Source organism: Emys orbicularis, chromosome 14, assembly GCF_028017835.1.
Source record: "Emys orbicularis isolate rEmyOrb1 chromosome 14, rEmyOrb1.hap1, whole genome shotgun sequence".
NCBI classification, from domain to species: Eukaryota; Metazoa; Chordata; order Testudines; family Emydidae; genus Emys; species Emys orbicularis.
The window spans coordinates 44,456,860-44,475,101 of record NC_088696.1 but is presented as its reverse complement, the minus strand read 5'-3'; the positions used below and the strand labels follow the sequence as shown (position 1 = coordinate 44,475,101).

At 46.7% G+C, this 18,242-nt stretch overlaps 1 protein-coding gene across 1 annotated transcript in view; it reads left to right on the top strand.

The window, feature by feature from the left end:
- The first annotated feature begins 6,477 nt into the window (after positions 1-6,477).
- The window catches only part of ACD (ACD shelterin complex subunit and telomerase recruitment factor), a 31,726-nt gene continuing 19,961 nt past the window's right edge, over positions 6,478-18,242 (top strand). Inside the window, exons 1-2 of the mRNA XM_065416636.1 lie at positions 6,478-6,542; positions 10,015-10,144. Coding sequence (XP_065272708.1) covers positions 6,535-6,542; positions 10,015-10,144 — 138 coding nt within the window. The 5' untranslated portion in view covers positions 6,478-6,534. The remainder of the gene's footprint in view (positions 6,543-10,014; positions 10,145-18,242) is intronic.

Genomic DNA, 18,242 nt, shown 5'->3' with positions numbered 1-18,242 from the left:
CATGCGGGCGCGGCAGGCGAGGCTGGGGGAGGCATGCGGGCGCGGCAGGCGAGGCTGGGGGAGAGACCCAGCCCCGAACATTGGTGGAGCTGGGTCCTCCATTTGCTGGAGCCCAGGCACCATGGGCCCATATAACTCGCCACCCCTGAACCCAATTGTCTTCCTACAAGTCACAGACAAGTGCTAAAGGAGAAACAGCTCCTGCTCTCTGGTTTGGATTCAGTGAACTGTACCAGCCCCCCACCGCTTCCCCTGCTGGGCTGCGTTAGTTACCAGCATGATCCCTGTCCATTCGAGGTCCTGGGGGTCTCAATAACCAAGAACTTTAAACAGGTGTTGTCAAGGTTCCTTTCCCACTCTGAACTCTAGGGTACAGATGTGGGAACCTGCATGAAAACCTCTAAGCTTAACTACCAGCTTAGATCTGGTTTTGCTGCCACCACCCAAATTATTTATGAGTCATTTGGGAAACTCTGTCTACCTCCCCCCCAGAATATCTCCCTCCCAAGTACTATAACCCTTCCCTGGGTAGCCCTGAGAGACTTCTCCACCAATTTCCTGGTGAACACAGATCCAAACCCTTGGATCTTAAAACAAGGAGAAATTAACCATTCCCCCACCAATTCCTGGTGAGTCCAGATCCAACCCCCTTGGATCTTAAAACAAGGAAAAATCAATCAGGTTCTTAAAAAGAAGGCTTTTAATTAAAGAAAGAAAGGTAAAAATCATCTCTGTAAAATCAGGATGGAAAATAACTTTATAGGGTAATCAGATTCAAAGAGCCCAGAGGAACCCCCTCTAGCCTTAGGTTCAAAGTTACAGCAAACAGAGGTAAACCCTCTAGCAAAAGGAACATTTACAAGTTGAGAAAACAAAGATAAACCTAACACGCCTTGCCTGGCTGTTACTTACAAGTTTGAAATATGAGAGACTTGTTCAGAAAGATTTGGAGAGCATGGATTGATGTCCGGTCCCTCTTAGTCCCAAGAGCGAACAACCCCCAAAACAAAGAGCACAAACAAAAACCTTCCCCCCACCAAGATTTGAAAGTATCTTGTCCCCTTATTGGTCCTTTGGGTCAGGTGTCAGCCAGGTTACCTGAGCTTCTTAACCCTTTACAGATAAAAGGAATTTGGTGTCTTTGGCCAGGAGGGATTTTATGGTATTGTACACAGGAGGGTTGTTACCCTTCCCTTTACAGTTATGACAGGTGTCTAATGTCCAGTGCCACCGAGCCCACCATTTTCATCCTCTCGCCCCTTCCTATATGGGTTGTAACCAGCGACACGGACATTCCAGTCACACACATCGTCCCACCAGGTTTCCCCAGTTCCCCTCCTCAATGAGAATCTCCAACTCCTCTTCCTTATTGCCCAGACTCCAGTGATAATCACAGTGTTGCTTCCTCTCACGAGTGAGTATCTTGCAGGGCATATAAACAGCAGCACTGCATTCCCGAGTTCACACTTGTGTTACTGCCAGATGGGTTATCTGTAAGCCAAGGAGAGACTCCAACTCACGTGTCACGTTCTTCCTTCCATTGGAAGGTGCCGTGAGAGAAAGACGTGTCCCCTGGGCTACGGCAGCATAGAATGCTGGCTTTGCTGCATGCTCTCCAGGAACCCTTAGGCCTTCTGTATCAGCTCTGCAGCATCAGAACAGCAGAGCCTGGATTGGAGCAAGGGAAAGGCCTGTTTTCCACAGAATCCTTCCCTCAGGGCCAGAGCATTCACAGCAGAAATCCCTGCGGGAGTTGTGACCCATGGTGCCTGCCATAGCCCTCACTGAAAATGTCACAGTCCGGGCAGGCTACAAAAGGAAAAGCAGATTCTCCGTAAGAGTGATAGTTAACACTGAAGTTAACCAGTGTGACTGTTGAAGAGTTTATCAAGAAGCAAAAAAAAAAAAAAAAGGAAATACACAGTCCCCTTTATTGCATTCCAGTTCTCTGGCTCCCAATCAGCACCTAGGTCCAGTACAGTGAGAAGTTATTTAAAAAACTCTGCTCACATATACCAAATGTTCTTCTGATCCCAAAGGGTCAGCCACGTTACCAGATCAGTATAGGTTTAGATCTTACCCAAAATACCACGCTGCCAGACAGTTCTTTAGCATCTAAAGGATTATTAGAAAGAACAAGAAGAGAGATGTTAAATGGTAAAGCAGTCACACACACACACACAAAGACTTCAAAGTCCAAATATCAGGTTCTTAGCAGTATTGGTAAGTTTACTGGCTTGAAAGTCCCTCTGGAACACATCCACAGCTTGGATGGGTCATTCAGTCCTTTGTTCAGAGCTTCACTGTGTAGAAAGGTTGCTCCAGAGGTAAGAAGCAGGACTGAACACAAAATTGAGATGATGCAGCTGCCTTTATATTCCTTTTGCCATGTGGCTTGTACTTCCTGTGTAGGGTGACCAGACAGCAAATGTGAAAAATCGGGATGGGGGTGGGGGGTAATAGGAACCTATATAAGAAAAAGACCCCAAAATTGGGACTGTCCCTATAAAATCGGGACATCTGGTCACCCTATTCCTGTGTCCCAAACACAAGCTGTCCAGCACATGGCATGGAAGAACCTTAGGGCTTGTCTATGCTGGCACTTTACAGCGCTGCAACTGTCTCGCTCAGGGGTGTGAAAAAACACCCCAGAGTGCAGCAAGTTTCAGTGCTGTAAAGCACCAGTGTAGACAGTGCACCAGCGCTGGGAGCCGCGCCCTTCATAGAGGTGTTTTTTTTGGAGTGCTGGGAGAGCTCTCTCCCAGCGCTCTGCTGCAACTACACAGCCACATTAAAGTGCTGCCGCTTTAACACTGCCAGTGTAAACTAGCCCTTAGAGCAGGGATTCTCAAACTGGGGGTCAGGACCCCTCAGGGGGTTGCGAGTTTATTACATGGGGGGTCGCGGGCTGTCAGCCTCCACCCCAAACCCCGCTTTGCATCCAACACTTATAATGGTGTTAAATATATAAAAAGTGTTTTTAATTTATAAGGGGGGGTGGTGGCACTCAGAGACTTGCTATGGGAAAGGGATCACCAGTACAAAAGTTTGAGAACTACTGTCTTAGAGTTCTGTCCATAGGCAGCCCCTCCATGGCTTGCTGAGTCATCAGGTGTAGTCCTTGTTCCTTTCAATGGGTTCATTGTACAGTTGATGTCCCTTGATGGGCTGTCAAGCAGGCCTAGAACTGATGCCAATCTGTCTGGGGGTGCCACCCAGAAACTCAGCACAAGTTTGGAAATACAGATATACCCTACATATCTATAACTCATAATACAAAGATGATACAGACATATAAACAAGATGATCATACTTGGGAAATTACAACATTTTTGCAGATACCTTACACAGCATATCTGGCACAACTCATTGAAATTTTACAATATCGGTATTCATGATATCCTGAAGTGTCCCCCAGATTCCATACAGCGTCACCCCCCCCATGCAAACTTGATGCAGAAAGGAGTGTCCCTAGACACTGCTGAATGCATCACAGGAATTTTCCATTCTTGGTCCTGTATTATTACAGCTTTCAGTTTAATATCACAAGTATTGGTGTACAGCAGAAATGGTTTATCAAAATCATGTCTGACTAAATCAGGCCCTCTATTAGCGCTTCCTTCATTTTCAGCGCTGTAAGGGGGCAGTGTAGCCAGCGCTGGGAGCTAGTCCCCCCGCGGAGCTGGTTTTTTACAGCGCTGGGAGAGCTCTCCCCCCGTGCTGGAGCCACAACTACACGCTGCTGCCGTGTAGACACACCCTTGGGGACGGGAAACAGCCCTGTGCTTGGTCAGCTGGTGGGGGAGATGTTGCTGGCACACGAGGGTCTCCATGCTGCTCTGTGACTCGGGGCCTGAGGAAGGAGGGGGCTATGGCTTTTCAGAACAGAGCAGCCTCATGGCTGAGCCCTGGAGGATGCGAACTCTCGCCCCTGGGGCCCCTGGCCAGGCCAGGCCAGCCCTTGGCAAGGACACGGTGTCTCTCCCCACCCATCTGCCTCACGCAACTCTTGCCTTTAGCGCAGCGCGGCCCCGCGCCGGGAATCCCGCTGCGCCGCGTGTAAACGCAACCCGGCTCTGTCCCCACACAGCAATGGCCGCCCCCCCCAGGGCACGGCTGGCGCAGCCTGGCCCCGCCCACTCGGACAGGCTCCGCGGCCGTTTCCTTCCTGGGTCACCAGAGGCGCCTTCCCCCTCCCCAGCTGCAGCGGCCGCGGCCCGCGAGCGGGTTTTTGCAGCTGTTGTAACCTGCCCCCGGCCGCGGGCTGCGCTGAGCCCCCCGCTCCCCCTCGGCCATGCCCAGCGCCGCGCACCCCCTGCCTGCTGCTCCCGGCGGCGGAAGGGACCCAGCCTCCCGGCCCCCGCGCCCCGCCAGCGCGGCCACGAAGCCCCAGTGAGCGCCCCGCCGCCAGGATGCGAGAGGCGGAGGGCCCGGAAAAGCCGCAAACTCCGCGCGATCTGGCCCCCGCCGGCCTGACGGAAAGGTAAATCGAGTGAAGGAAACGGGCCGTGCGTGCAAATACGAGCAGCGTCTGCAACGCACCCAGCCTGGGGCTGCTGGGGTCACTCCTGTCCCCAGCCTTCGGGACGTGCCTTTTGCCGGGGGATCTTTGCAGTCAGGAAGCGATTTAAGCCTGCCGGGATATGGGTAAAAGTGTCACCCCCATTTTCCAGATGTCTTTACAGGACTCACAGGGCCCAGTCGGAACCCAGGAGTCCGGGCTCCTAGTCCACGCGCTCACTGCCCCGCTTCTCTCCGCTGGATTCTTTTCTTGGATCCGGTGTATTGTCCCCACTTTCTCTTTCGTTTTCTTTGTTAGTGAACCTACAGTCAACCCAAACCAGCAGCCAGCCAATTGGTGGCAAACCCAGCTGTAACCCTTTCGCCGAAATGATAGAGACCGTCTATAGCCAGGCTTGGAGTGATTCGATTTTTACCAGTAAATGTCGATTTCAACACACACACTGAAAAAATATTTCCATCAATAATTAAATGTACAGATAGGCAACGTAAGAAAAATGCTTTTTGAGAACTTAGAGACCAAATCCAGTGATTTAGGCTTGTCACAAATGGACTAGCGAATAAATTGTAAAAACAGGTAGGGTTTGTTGATTTAAGAATATTTACTTTGTGTATTTTCACAGGTGAGATTGACAGTTTGTGGTTTAACGGTTTATATAGCTTTAACTTTCTGAATCTCAACATCTGGTGTCATTAAATAAGTGTCTGACCTCCCCCACCCCAGTAATTTCCCACAACCAGGAGAATTTAAATAGATAGAAATCTAAAACAATGCTTAAAAATCAACATTGATATTATCTGTTGAAATTATAAGTGGGGAAAAAAGTCAGTTTCTGCCAAGCCTCTCTATAGCAAGCCAGGCTTGTTCTTAGACTGATTAAGAACAGGAAAAATGTCTAAATGTATCAAAATGTGTTTAATTGTCACAGATATAAAATAGTTGTTATGATTAGTCTTGTCTTTTTCTCTGAACACAACAAAAATGAAGAAATTGGACACAGCAGGCTCCCAAATAACCATGTTCATTACCTACAGACAAACATCCAAGACCTAGCTTAATGCTCTGGCTTAATGTTTGAGGCTTAACACTTAATGCCAAGCTCAAATCTAAAGCAAAGAACACAGTGAGCACTACTAGAAGGCTCACAAACTGCTGTAAAATAGTCTGCCTAATTCCTGTACACTGCAATTAGATGAACCAGCTAGCAGCTTTAGAGAACACTTTCCTTTTCAAGGCATTTGAAGAAATCTTCATCTGTGGCTGGAATATCTCTACGTCCTTTCCTTTTCTATCCCCCAAATGCCAGCCTGCAGGTGACCAAGTTTGTGGAAATGTATAAAATGGTTCCCAGTGTTGCATGTTATCCCAACAGCTTGGTATCTTTGCATTAATCAACTCATTTCTCCCCCGCTCATGCTCCCTATGGTGCACTAGAGCAGGCCTTCCCTCTTGTGGGCCTCCTAGGGCGGGTTACAGGAATTGGGCTGTTCTCCAACAGAGTGTGGGGAAACCAAGGAAATTCCCACACACAGCTAAGGGGGTGACATGGTTAATTGCAGGGTTGTTGTAGCCCTGTTGGTTCCAGGATATTAAAGAGACAAGGTGGGGGAGGTGATACCTCTTCTTGGGACAACTTCTGTTGGTGGAAGGGACAATCTTTTGAGCTTCAGAGTCTTCTTCATGTCTGGGGAAGGTGACCAGAGTGTCCAAGTTAAATACATGGTGGGACAGCTTGTTAAGCATAAGTGGTTCAGACATGCTATAGGAGACCGCTATCCCACCATGTTTTTAGCTTGGACACTCTGGCTACCTTCCCGAGACCTGAAGGAGAGCTACCTGAAGCTCAAAAGCTGCCCTTTTCTCCAATGCAAGTTGATTCATAACAGACATTGCTTTACCTGCTTTGTCTCTCTCGTGGTTGTAGGCATGTCAGCGGTTTGAGTGTGTGTTACCTTCCGAGGTCTACGATCTTCCAAGCAAAGAACCCTGACCGAATTCCAGAGTGCGAAGGAATGCAGCGGTAAGATTGTACATCCCACGCCAGGCACCCAGCTACCTCACCCATGCCCTTGTAGAGAGGCCAGCCTCCCACTTTCCGTCTTTGCATGCAGAATGCCCATGTATGTGCTGTATGCCCATGTCTCTGCTACTGAGCGTGCTGCTTTATCGCCATGCTGGCCTTCCTTCACGTGGCGCTCTCCCCTCACGATCTCGGCCGGCGACGTTTACCTACAAAGACATGCTGGCTCTGTGTCTCCTGCATGTGGAGAACTGGCTACCCCATGGGATTGTGAGGCCAGATCCTAGGAAGTGTGGAATGCCTGTAGCGCCTGGTAGGCTCGGGCCCTGAATGGGGAGCAGGGTAAATGGTCTTTTGTGTGCAGGACAAATACTGGGCCGACCTGAGCTACTCCCTCATCTGTTATGCAGGCCAACGCCAAGGCGACGTTGGGATTTGGTCTCTTTCCGTCCCTCCTCGTGCGCCAGGCTCCCAAACCCAGCTCATCTAAGAGCCCAGGGAGCATAGGGCTGAAAATCCTGCATTTCTGCCCTCAGGGAGGGGCTGAGGGGCTTTGAATAGCACTTTGGGCAGCCCTATAGGGACTCGTGGGAGTCTCAGACTAGTGCTGCCCTGCATAGAGGGGACCAGCTGGGCAGGAATTCCTGTCAAAGGGGCAGTACTGAGGGATAGCTCAGTGGTTTGAGCATTGGCCTGCTAAACCCAGGGTTGTGAGTTCAATCCTTGAGGGGGTCATTTAGGGATCTGGGGTAAAAATCTGTCTGGTGATTGGTCCTGCTTTGAGCAGGGGGTTGGACTAGATGACCTCCTGAGGTCCCTTCTGTGACGGGTTGGATCACAGAAACCCCCCTGAGAGCTGCCAACTGATGTGCCAAGGCTACCTCTGCTCCAGTTTTCCCTGCCAGCTCAGGACTCCAGCACCCTGTCTTGCTGAGCCAGACACTCCCGTCTGCTCCAACCCAGACCCAGGGTCTGAATTACTCGCCCCAAAGCTGCAGGTTTACCTGAAAAACAGCTCACAGAAGTGTGCTTGCCTTTAGCACTCAGATGCCCAACTCCCAATGGGGTCTAAACCCAAATAAATCCGTTTTACCCTGTATAAAGCTTAGGCGGGGTAAACTCATAAATTGTTCGTCCTCTATAACACTGATAGAGAGATATGCACAGTTGTTTGCTCTCCCAGGTATTAATACATACTCTGAGTTTTTTACTAAGTAAAAAGTGATTTTATTAAATACAGAAAGTAGGATTTAAGTGGTTCCAAGTAGTAACAGACAGAACAAAGTAAGTCACCAAGCAAAATAAAATAAAACACGCAAATCCATGTCTAATCAAACACTGAATACAGATAAGATCCTCACCAGTTCCAGAATGCTCCCTTTTACAGGCTAATCTCCTTTTAGCCTGGGTCCAGCAATCACTCACACCCCCTGTAGTTACTGTCCTTTGTTCCAGTTTCCTTCCAGTATTCTGGGGGGTGGAGAGACTCCTTCTTTAGCCAGCTGAAGACAAAATGGAGGGGTTTCCCAGGGGTTTAAATAGACTTTCTCTTGTGGGTGGAGACCCCCTCCTCACCCTGTGTAGAATCCAGGCACAAAATGGAGATCCGGAATCACATGGGCAAGTCACATGCCCATGCATGACTCAGGACTTGCAGGTAGCAGCCATTACCCACATGCTACCTTGAACGTCCTCAGGTAGACTTCTTATGTGGATTGGAGCCTTCCAAGCTCTCTTGTCTGTTAAGTGCTTCCTGATTGAGCACCTAATTTGCACATTCCTTTCCCAGGAAGTGACCAAATGTTCTAACTAAGGCTACTTAGAAATCAAGCAATTATACAGCCAATGTTCATAACTTTGAACACACAAATGGTGCCTGCATACAACTAGGATGAACATAACCAGTAGATCATAACCTTTACATAGATATGTTACATGGCATATGTAGCAAAACCCTATTCCAGTTATATCATACATACAGTGTACCCCATAAGGCTTTAAATGTCACACCTTCCAACCCTGATATTCTATGATTCTATGAAATCACGGCACTTCTCCCTGAGCGAGGAACCTGGGGGTAGGCACGTTTGTGTGTGGCGCTTGTCGTGGCTGAGTAAATGCCCTTCAGCAGAGACTGGAGGTGGGGAATGGGAGAGGGGTCACAAGCCCCCACGGCAGCTGCTAGCGACCTCTTCCCTCCGGCTGTGCTGTGGAACAGCCGGGCTGCGATAGCCTGGGTTATGGCTGACGCGTTCTGGGAAGAGGCGTCTGAGAGAAGGAGGGGAGGGAGCTCAGTGTGGTACCGTCCCTTGAAGCTGCACAGTGAAAGACGCGCAGGCCTGCTGTTCAAGCACTGCCTGTCGCTGAGTGATGCAGCCGGTCACAGAGCTGCACACGGTGACTGCCGTAAAACCTGATGGGAAGGATGGCCTAGTAGGCTTGAGTTCTCTTCTCCTGCACAGACTTCCCGTGGCCCAGCCTCTTGGTGCTCCAGTTTCTGTCCATTGTGGATAGTAGCCGCGCCCTGTCTCACAGGGGTATTGGGGGGAGAAATACATCAAAGCCTGGGAAGTGCTCAAATACCATAGAATGGGGGCCGTAGAAATACTTATGGTAGAATAAAAAGGGGCTTAGACACAGGGAAATCATCCATGTGTACCTGCAAATCCCCTTTCTTCTAACAGGAAGCTCTGCAGATCCCCTCCAGCGGGTCTCCAGCCTGCCTGGAGCCCAGAATCGGGCCTGTTGGGCAAGGCATGGGAAGTTGTGGATCAGTCCCTGAACAAGAGAATTGCCACAGCAGCTTTAGAAGAGTTACTTTATTTTTAATGTTGAAACTGTGAGCTCGTTTTGTTCTGTGCCTGCCCAGTGCCTGGCACAGCGGGGGCTAGGGCCATGGCTGGGGCTCCCAAGTGCTCTGCCAATATCAATAATAAATTAATTCGTCATGAACAATGAGGAATTAATACCCTCCTATTACAGTCAATTACTGCAGGGAACCTATTCTCCTCAGTCAAAAAACACAGCTCTTGAGATACAGTCCAGAGGTCAGATGTTTTCTTCAGCTGGGCGAGATCTGTGGCCTTCCCTACTAGAAGGATGGACACTTTGGGGTAAGCATGGGTAGCTGTTTCTGCTCGACTGTACTGCGAGGGGTCACCAGCCCTTTGCGGTGGGATTTAAATAGCAGCCATGGAGGGACCGCAAATAGCTGTATGCATTAAAGATGCAACGGGAAAATGGCTTGCCCGGACAGCCAGAGAAGGAATGCTGGTGAGATCCATGTGCAGGGTCCTGCCCAGGGAAGGGACCTGATCCATCTTTCCTAATGGTCACTGAGCTGTTACCAGTGAGAGCTGGGGGCAACTGCTGGCCTTTCTGCTGTTTTGTACGTGTCTCTGAACTCTGGGCTGAAGCTGCAGACTTCACACTTCCCTGTCTTCAGACCTGACCCCTGCCTCTTCTCTCTCAGGTTAGAGGACGAGAGGAGGTGGCTGTCTGTCCCTAAAGTCTACGTCCTCCAGCCTTGGATTTTGAGCCTCTTGATGAAATACGAAGAGTTGGACTCCAGAAATACTCAGGTGCCTGGGCATATCCTGAAAGTAAGTGACTGGGACTTGCTGTGCATCACTTGCCTCTTCCCAGCACCCTGCTGGACGGGGGAAACCTCTGCTGCGGGATGTCACTGTGGCTTGAGCGTTTCTGCAGGGCTCCACTCACTGGGCTCCCCGAGGGCTAGCCAGGAGGGCATGGTGCAGGTTTGTTGCCCCTCCCCCAGAAAGGGTAGGGAACTGAGACACATTAGAGGGCTGGTCTTTCCAGCTCCCCACACACCATCTCGCTCTAAAATTGAACTCCCCTCCTGGGGCTCTGGTTCTCTCTTCCCCTTGAATGTTGTGCAGTTTTCTCTCCCTAGAACCCACGTGCCTGCCAGTTCTTTGTCTGGTTCTCTCCCGCCCCTGTGGCATTTCTCTTTCGGCTTTTTGGGTGGGGATGGGCTGAGATCTCTCTTTTTGCCCCTCATGGTCAACATACCACATGACCCCCTCCCATGTCTGAGCCCTGAAGCGCATGGTGCTGCTGCTCTTTCCATCAGCCTGAGGTGGTCGCTAGCCAGCTGGGCAAGGCAGCCCTTTCCCACAGCACTCCCACACGTGCTGCAATGGGGCGGCCTCTGGGGTGCTGCCCCTTCCCTTCCTGGATCTGGGTCTCGTCCCACTCTTGTTATTTGAACACTGGCTAGAGACAGGTGCCTGCCCTGAGGGGTTTGCAGGGTATGTCTGTCTTGCAATCAGGAGTATGATCGCAGCACGTGTAGATGTACCCAAGCTAGATCAAAGCTAGCTCTAGCAAGAGTCGCAGTGAAGTCATGGTGGGACCCTGAGCGGCTGCCTCCCGTGCTGCCGTGGTTTCCCTGCTATTGTTACTTGAGCCAGCTTAGCTTGGGTATGTCTACACATGCTGCAGTCACAGTGGAGACACACCCACGAACTACAGAGGCATAGCTGGTGGAGAATGGGGCAGGAAGGCAGTGCCTTGGCCTCACTAAGACCAGAGTGTGTGTGTAGAGTGAGCGTAGTTTGTGTCATTAATGTCATAAGAGAAGACAGAGGCTGTGATGCCTGAGGCTGGTTGGGAATTTTTCAATAAAACTTTTTTTTCTTTGGAAAACGTCAATTCATCTAAATCAAAACTTGTCGCAGGAAAGGGTCAATTTTGACAAACTTCTCGTTTCAGAAAAAAGTTTGATTTGTCCATGTTTTGTTTTATGCAGGATTATTGTAGCTGTGTTGGTCCCAGGGTATCAGGGACAAGATGGGCGAGGAAATATCTTTTATTGGACCAACTTCCGTTGGTGAGAGAGACAAGCTTTCGAGCCCCACAGACCTGAAGATGGGCTCTGTGTAAGCTCAAAAGCTTGTCTCTCACCAACAGACATTGGTCCAATAAAACTTCACCCACCTTGTGTCTCATGTTTCATTTTGACATTTTCTAAACAAAAAGTTCAGTTTTTCAGTTAGAAGCCACTTTTCATTTCAAAAGTGAAGTTAATTTATAGTAAAAATATGAAAAAGGTCAAAATCAAAACAAAATACTTCGACTCGGGGGGGGTGGGGTACCTAGGGAGATGGAGGAATCTCCATCCTTATAGGTATATAAGGTCAGGCTTGACAAAGCCCTGGCTGGGATTTAGTTGGTGTTGGTCCTGCTTTGAGCAGGGGGTTGGACTAGATGACCTCCTGAGGTCTCTTCCAACCCTAATCTTCTATGAATTGACCCAAACTGATTTATTATTATTTTTGGATGCTCAGTTTGCAAATATTTTTGAGATTTTGACTTTTCATCCCAATTTGGGATGGGAATGTTTTTTTAAATCAACATAAGAACGGCTGTATTGGGTCAGACCAATATCCTTCTAGCCTAGTATCCTGTCTTCCGACAGTGGCCAATGCCAGGTGCTTCAGAGGGAATGAACAGAACAGGGCAATTATCAAATAATCCATTCCTTGTCGCCCATTCCCAGGTTCTGGCAGTCAGAGATTTAGGGACACCCAGGACATGGGATTGCATCCCTGACCATCTTGCTAATAGCCATTGATGGACTTATCCCCCATGAACTTACCTCATTCTTTTTTGAAACCACTTATACTTTGGCCTTCACATCATCCTTTGGCTGTGCATCGTGTGAATAAGTACTTCCTTTGTTTGTTTTAAACGTGGTGCGTATTAATTTCATATGGTGCCTGTTGGATCTTGTGTTATATGAAAAGGAAGTGTTATTTACCCTATTTGCTTTCTCCACACTATTCATGATTTTATAGACCTCTATCATATCTGCCCTTAGTCATCTCTTTTCTAAACTGAACAGTCCCAGTCTTTTTAATCTCTCCAGTAATTTTTGTTGCCCTTCTCTTTACTTTATCCAGTTCTAATTAGGGCTGTCAAGCGATTAAAAAGATTAATCGCAATCAATTGTGTGATTAACCAATCATGGAATACCATTTATTTAAATATTTTTGCATGTTTTCTACATTTTCAAATATATTTATTTCAGTTACAACACAGAATACAAAGTGAATAGTGCTCACTTTATATTTTTTATTACAAATATTTGTGCTATAAAAAAACAAAAGAAATAGTACTTTTTCAATTCACCTCATACAAGTACTGTAGTGCAATCTGTTTATCATGAAAGTTGAACTTACAAATGTAGAATTATGTACAAAAAATAACTGCATTGAAAAATAAAACAATGTAAAACCTACCAGTCCATTCAGTCCTACTTCAGCCAATCGCTCAGACAACCAAATTTGGTTACAATTTACTGGAGATAATGTGCCCGCTTCTTATTTACAATGTCACCTGAAAGTGAGAACAGGCATTCTCATGGCACTGTTGTAGCCGGCGTCAAAAGATATTTACATGCCAGATGCGCTAAAGATTCATATGTCCCTTCATGCTTCAACCACCATTCCAGGGGACATGCATCCAGACTGATAATAGGTTCTGCTTGATAATGACCAAAGCAGTGCAAACTGACGGATGTTCATTTTCATCATCTGAGTCAAATGCCACCAGGAGAAGGTTGATTTTCTTTTTTGGTGGTTTGGGTTCTATAGTTTTCGCATCTGAGTGTTGTTCTTTTAAGACTTCTGAAAGCATGCTCCCTATCTCATCCCTATCTCAGATTTGGAAGGCACTTCAGATTCTTAAACCTTGTGTCGACTGCTGTAGCTATTTTTAGAAATCTCACATCGGTATCTTCTTTGCGTTCTGTCAAATCTGCTGTGAAAGCGTTCTTAAAGCAAACATGTGCTGGGTCATCATCCGAGACTGCTATAACTTGAAATATATGCCAGAATGTGGGTAAAACAGAGCCGAAGACATACAGTTCTCCCCCAAGGAGTTCAGTCACAAATTTCATTAACGCATGATTTTTTAAGGAGCATCATCAGCATGGAAGCATGTCCTCTGGAATGGTGGCTGAAGCATGCAGGGCATACGAATGTTTAGCATATCTGGCACGTAAATACCTTGCAACGCCAGCTACAAAGGTGCCATGTGAACTCCTGTTCTCGCTTACAGGTGACATTGTAAATAAGAAGCAGGCAGCAGCATCTCCTGTAAATGTAAACAAATTTGTTTGTCTTAGGGATTGGCTGAACAAGAAGTAGGACTGAGTGGACTTATAGGCTCCAAAGTTTTACATTGTTTTGTTTTTAAGTGCAGTTATGTAACAAAAAAATCTGCATTTGTAAATTACACTTTCAGGATAAAGAGATTGCATTACAGAACTTGTATGAGGTTAATTGAAAAATACTATTTATTTTGTTTATCATTTTTACAATGCAAATATTTGTAATAAAAAATAATATAAAGTGAGCACTGTACACTTTGTATTCTGTGTTGTAATATAAATCAATATATTTGAAAATATAGAAAAACATCCAAAAATATTTAATAAATTTCAATTGGTATTCTGTTTAACAGTGCGATTAATTACGCTTAATTTTTTTAATTGCAATTAATTTTTTTTTAGTTAATCGCGCGAGTTAAATGCGATTAATTGACAGCCCTAGTTCTAATATCTTTTTTGAGCTGGGGTGACCAGAAATGCACACAGTATTCAAAGTGTGGGCATACCATGGATTTATATAGTGGCATTATGATATTTACGGTGGTCTTATCTATGCCTTTCCTAATGGTTCCTAATATTGTTAGCTTTTTTGACTGCTGCTACACATTGAGTAGATGTTTTCAGAGAGCTATCCACGATGATTCCAAGATCTTTCTTCAGTGCTAACAGCTAATTTAGACTCCATCGTTTTGTATGTATTGTTGGGATCATGTTTTCCAGTGTGAATTACTGTGCATTTATCAACATTGAACTTCATAGACTCATAGACTCATAGACTTTAAGGTCAGAAGGGACCATTATGATCATCTAGTCTGACCTCCCGCATGATGCAGGCCACTCCTGGAATAATTCTCTCCCTTGACTCAGCTGTTAATTGTGTTGCCCAGTCACCCAGTTTTGTGAGATTCCTTTGTAACTTTTCGCTGTCTGCTTTGGACTTAACTATTTTGAGTAGTTTTGTATCATCTGCAAATTTTGCCACCTAACTGTTTACCCCTTTTCCCAGATCATTTATGACTGTTATGACTATATATACTCCCACAGTATTCTTGCCAGCAAGTTAAAGAAGTATGGATTGGATGAATGGACTATAAGGTGAATAGAAAGCTGGCTAGAGAGCTGGGCTCAATGGGTAGTGATCAACGGCTCGATGTCTAGTTGGCAGCAGGTATCAAGCGGAGTGCCCCAGGGGTCGGTCCTGGGGCCAGTTTTGTTCAACATCTTTATTAATGATCTGGAGGATGGAATGGATTGCACCCTCAGCAAGTTCACAGATGACACTAAGCTGGGGGAAGAGGTAGATATACTGGAGGGTAGGGATAGGGTCCAGAGTGACCTAGACAAATTGGAGGATTGGGCCAAAAGAAATCTGATGAGGTTCAACAAGGATAAGTGCAGAGTCCTGCACTTAGGATGGAAGAATCCCATGCACTGCTACAGACTAGGGACCGACTGGCTAGGCAGCAGTTCTGCAGAAAAGGATCTAGGGGTTACAGTGGATGAGAAGCTGGATATGTCAGCAGTGTCCCCTTGTTGCGCCAAGAAGGCTAACAGCATTTTGGGCTGTATAAGTAGGGGCATTGCCAGCAGATCGAGGGAAATGATTATTCCCCTCCACTGGTGAGGCCACATCTGGAATATTGCATCCAGTTTTGGGGGCCCCCACTACAGAAAGGATGTGGACAAATTGGAGAGAGTCCAGCGGAGGGCAACGAAAATGATCAGTGGGCTGGGGCACATGACTTATGAGGTGACAGAACTGGGCTTGTTTAGTCTGCAGAAGAGAAGAATGAGGGGGGATTTGATAGCAGCCTTCAGCTACCTGAAGGGGGGTTCCAAAGAGGATGAAGCTCGGCTGTTCTCAATGGTGGCAGATGACAGAACAAGGAGCAATGGTCTCAAGTTGCAGTGGGGGAGGTCTAGGTTGGATATTAGGAAACACTATTTCACTGGAGGGGGGAAAGCACTGGAATGGGTTCCCTAGGGAGGTGGTGGAATCTCCATCCTTAGAGGTTTTTAAGGCCTGGCTTGACAAAGCCCTGGCTGGGATTTAGTTGGTGTTGGTCCTGCTTTGAGCAGGGGGTTGGACTAGATGACCTCCTGAGGTCTCTTCGGATCCTAATCTTCTATGCTGAACGGAGACCCAGCTGTTTACCTCTCTCCACTGACCATTTATTCCTACCCTTTGTTTCCTATCTTTTAACCAATTACTGATCCATGAGAGGCCCTTCCCTCTTATCCCATGACAGCTTAGTTTGCTTACGAGCTTTTGGGGAGGGACCTTGTCAAAGGCTTTCTGAAAGTCCAAGTACACTATATCCACTAGATCACCTTTGTCCACCTGCGTGTTGATACCTCAAAGAATTCTAACAGATTTGCAAGACATGATTTCCCTTCACAAAAGTCATGTTGACTGTTCCCCAGCATATGCTGTTCGTCTCTGTGTCTGATCATTCTGTTCTTTACTGTAACCAATTTGCCTGGTACTGAAGTTACGCTAAGCGGCTTGTAACTGCCAGGGTTGCCTCTGAAAACTTTTTAAAAAATCAGCATTGCATTAGCTACCCTCCAGTCATCAGGTACAGAGGCTTATTTAAGTAACAGATTACATACCACAGTTAGAAGTTCTGCAATTTCATATTTGAGTTCCTTGAAACTCTTGGATGAATACCATCTGGTTCTGGTCACTTACTACTCTTTGTTTAATCATTTTGTTCCAAAATCTCCTCTACTGACACCTCATTCTGGACAGCTTCTTAGATTTGTCACCTCAAAAGAATGGCTCAGGTGTGGGAATCTCCCTCACATCCTCTTCAGATGAAAAGAATTCATTTAATTTCTCCACAATGGCCTTGTTTTCCCTGAGTGCTCCTTTAGCATCTCGATCGTCCAGTGGCCCCACTGATTGTTTGGCAAGCGTCCTGCTTCTGATGTACTTAAATGTTTTTTTCGTGTGTGTGTGTCTTTTGCTAGTTGCTCTTCAAATTCTCTTTTTGGCCTACCTAGTTATACTTTTAAACTTGACTTGTCAGATTTTATGCTCCTTTCTGTTTTCCTTAGTAGGATTTAACTTCCAATTTTTAAGCAATGTCTTTTTGTCTCTAACTGCCTCTTTTATTCTGTTGTTTAGCCATGATGGCATTTCTTTTGATGGTCTTGCTGTTTTTGTTTTTTGTTTTCTTTATTTGTGATATTCATTTAGTTTGAGCCTCTGTTATGCTGTCTCCATGCAGCTTGCAGGCATTTCACTCCTGTGACTGTATATTTTAATTTTGATTTAACTAGCTTCCTCATTTGTGTGTCGTTCCCCTTTTTGAAGTTAAATGCTACTACGGTGGGTTTCTTCGGTATTTTCCCCTCTACAGGGATGTTAAATTTAATTCCACTGTGGTTGTTATTACTGAGCGGTAATAATCTCAAAATTGTTTGTGGGATGGAAAAACGGTTTCCTTCCCAGCTCTAGTGAACCCCCTTCCTCTGCCTTTGTACACCCCTGAGCTGCTCTCATGCAAACTGATCGCAGGGGAGTTTGCCACCTGCCTTAGAAATTCCAAACAACTTTTTCTTCACTCCTGCCAGTCATCTGCTCCCTCTTGCCATCTGTCCTGAATTAGCCCCCTTTCCTCTCCCGAATGGGACCCCCATCCCCCTGCCTCTCTTCTGCACTCCCTCTTTTCCTCTATGACCAGTCTTCCTTCTGCTGTGTTAATTCCGATGGAATAAATGAGCCCACCGAGTCAAGGGCATTAACATGACTCTGTCACTGTCCGACATTAAACATTAAGCATGGCTTGGGGTTTTGAGCACAGAGACCTGCTTAGTCCCAGGACAACAACCAGTAAATTGTTTTAAACCTTTTATTAAAGATACAAAAAAAGAAGGAAACACAGCGAGAGCATTTAGAAAGGAGAGTATGAAGTAAGGCTTTCATTTTAACAGTATCTCTTCCTCCCTTTCCCTTTCGCTGTAGAAAACTTCTTATAGGGAAGAGCACCTGACAGTTTTTAAATCGTGTTAAAGATGATGATAAATGTCCTTTTGGGGGAAAATTAAACAGATGAGCTGCAGTTGTTTTGGTGGAAGTCCAGTCTTGCTTCCTTATGATAAAGCAAGACAAAAGAGGGCGAAAAGAACAGCAAAGATAGAAGATGCAGCTCTGTCTTTGGTGCTGACTTTCACTTGCAACCTCTTTGCTGGAGAAACACGTGGTCTGATCAGCCATCCTGAGACCTGGCAAACTCGTACCAATGTCGGGCTGTTTAGGGCATTGCTTTCAGCTACCTTTCTGGTCGCAGGCTCAGAGCAGTGCTGCAAAAAATGGCGTTGTCTAAGCCAGACTCTAGACAGAAGATAGAAAAAGAGTGAGAGATGGGAAGGAAAAAGACACTTCAGGGTGGGGGTGAGAACAGGAACCCATTCCAGATGCTGTTCAGGGTTTAGCTGGAGCCCAATGGTGTCAGTTCCCTCTCTGGCTGGGGCGGCTCAGAATGCCTTTCAGGACCAGGATGATGAAGGTCCATTGGTGTCATAGCAGCTCCCAAGGTCCCAGCCAGGGGAGGGTA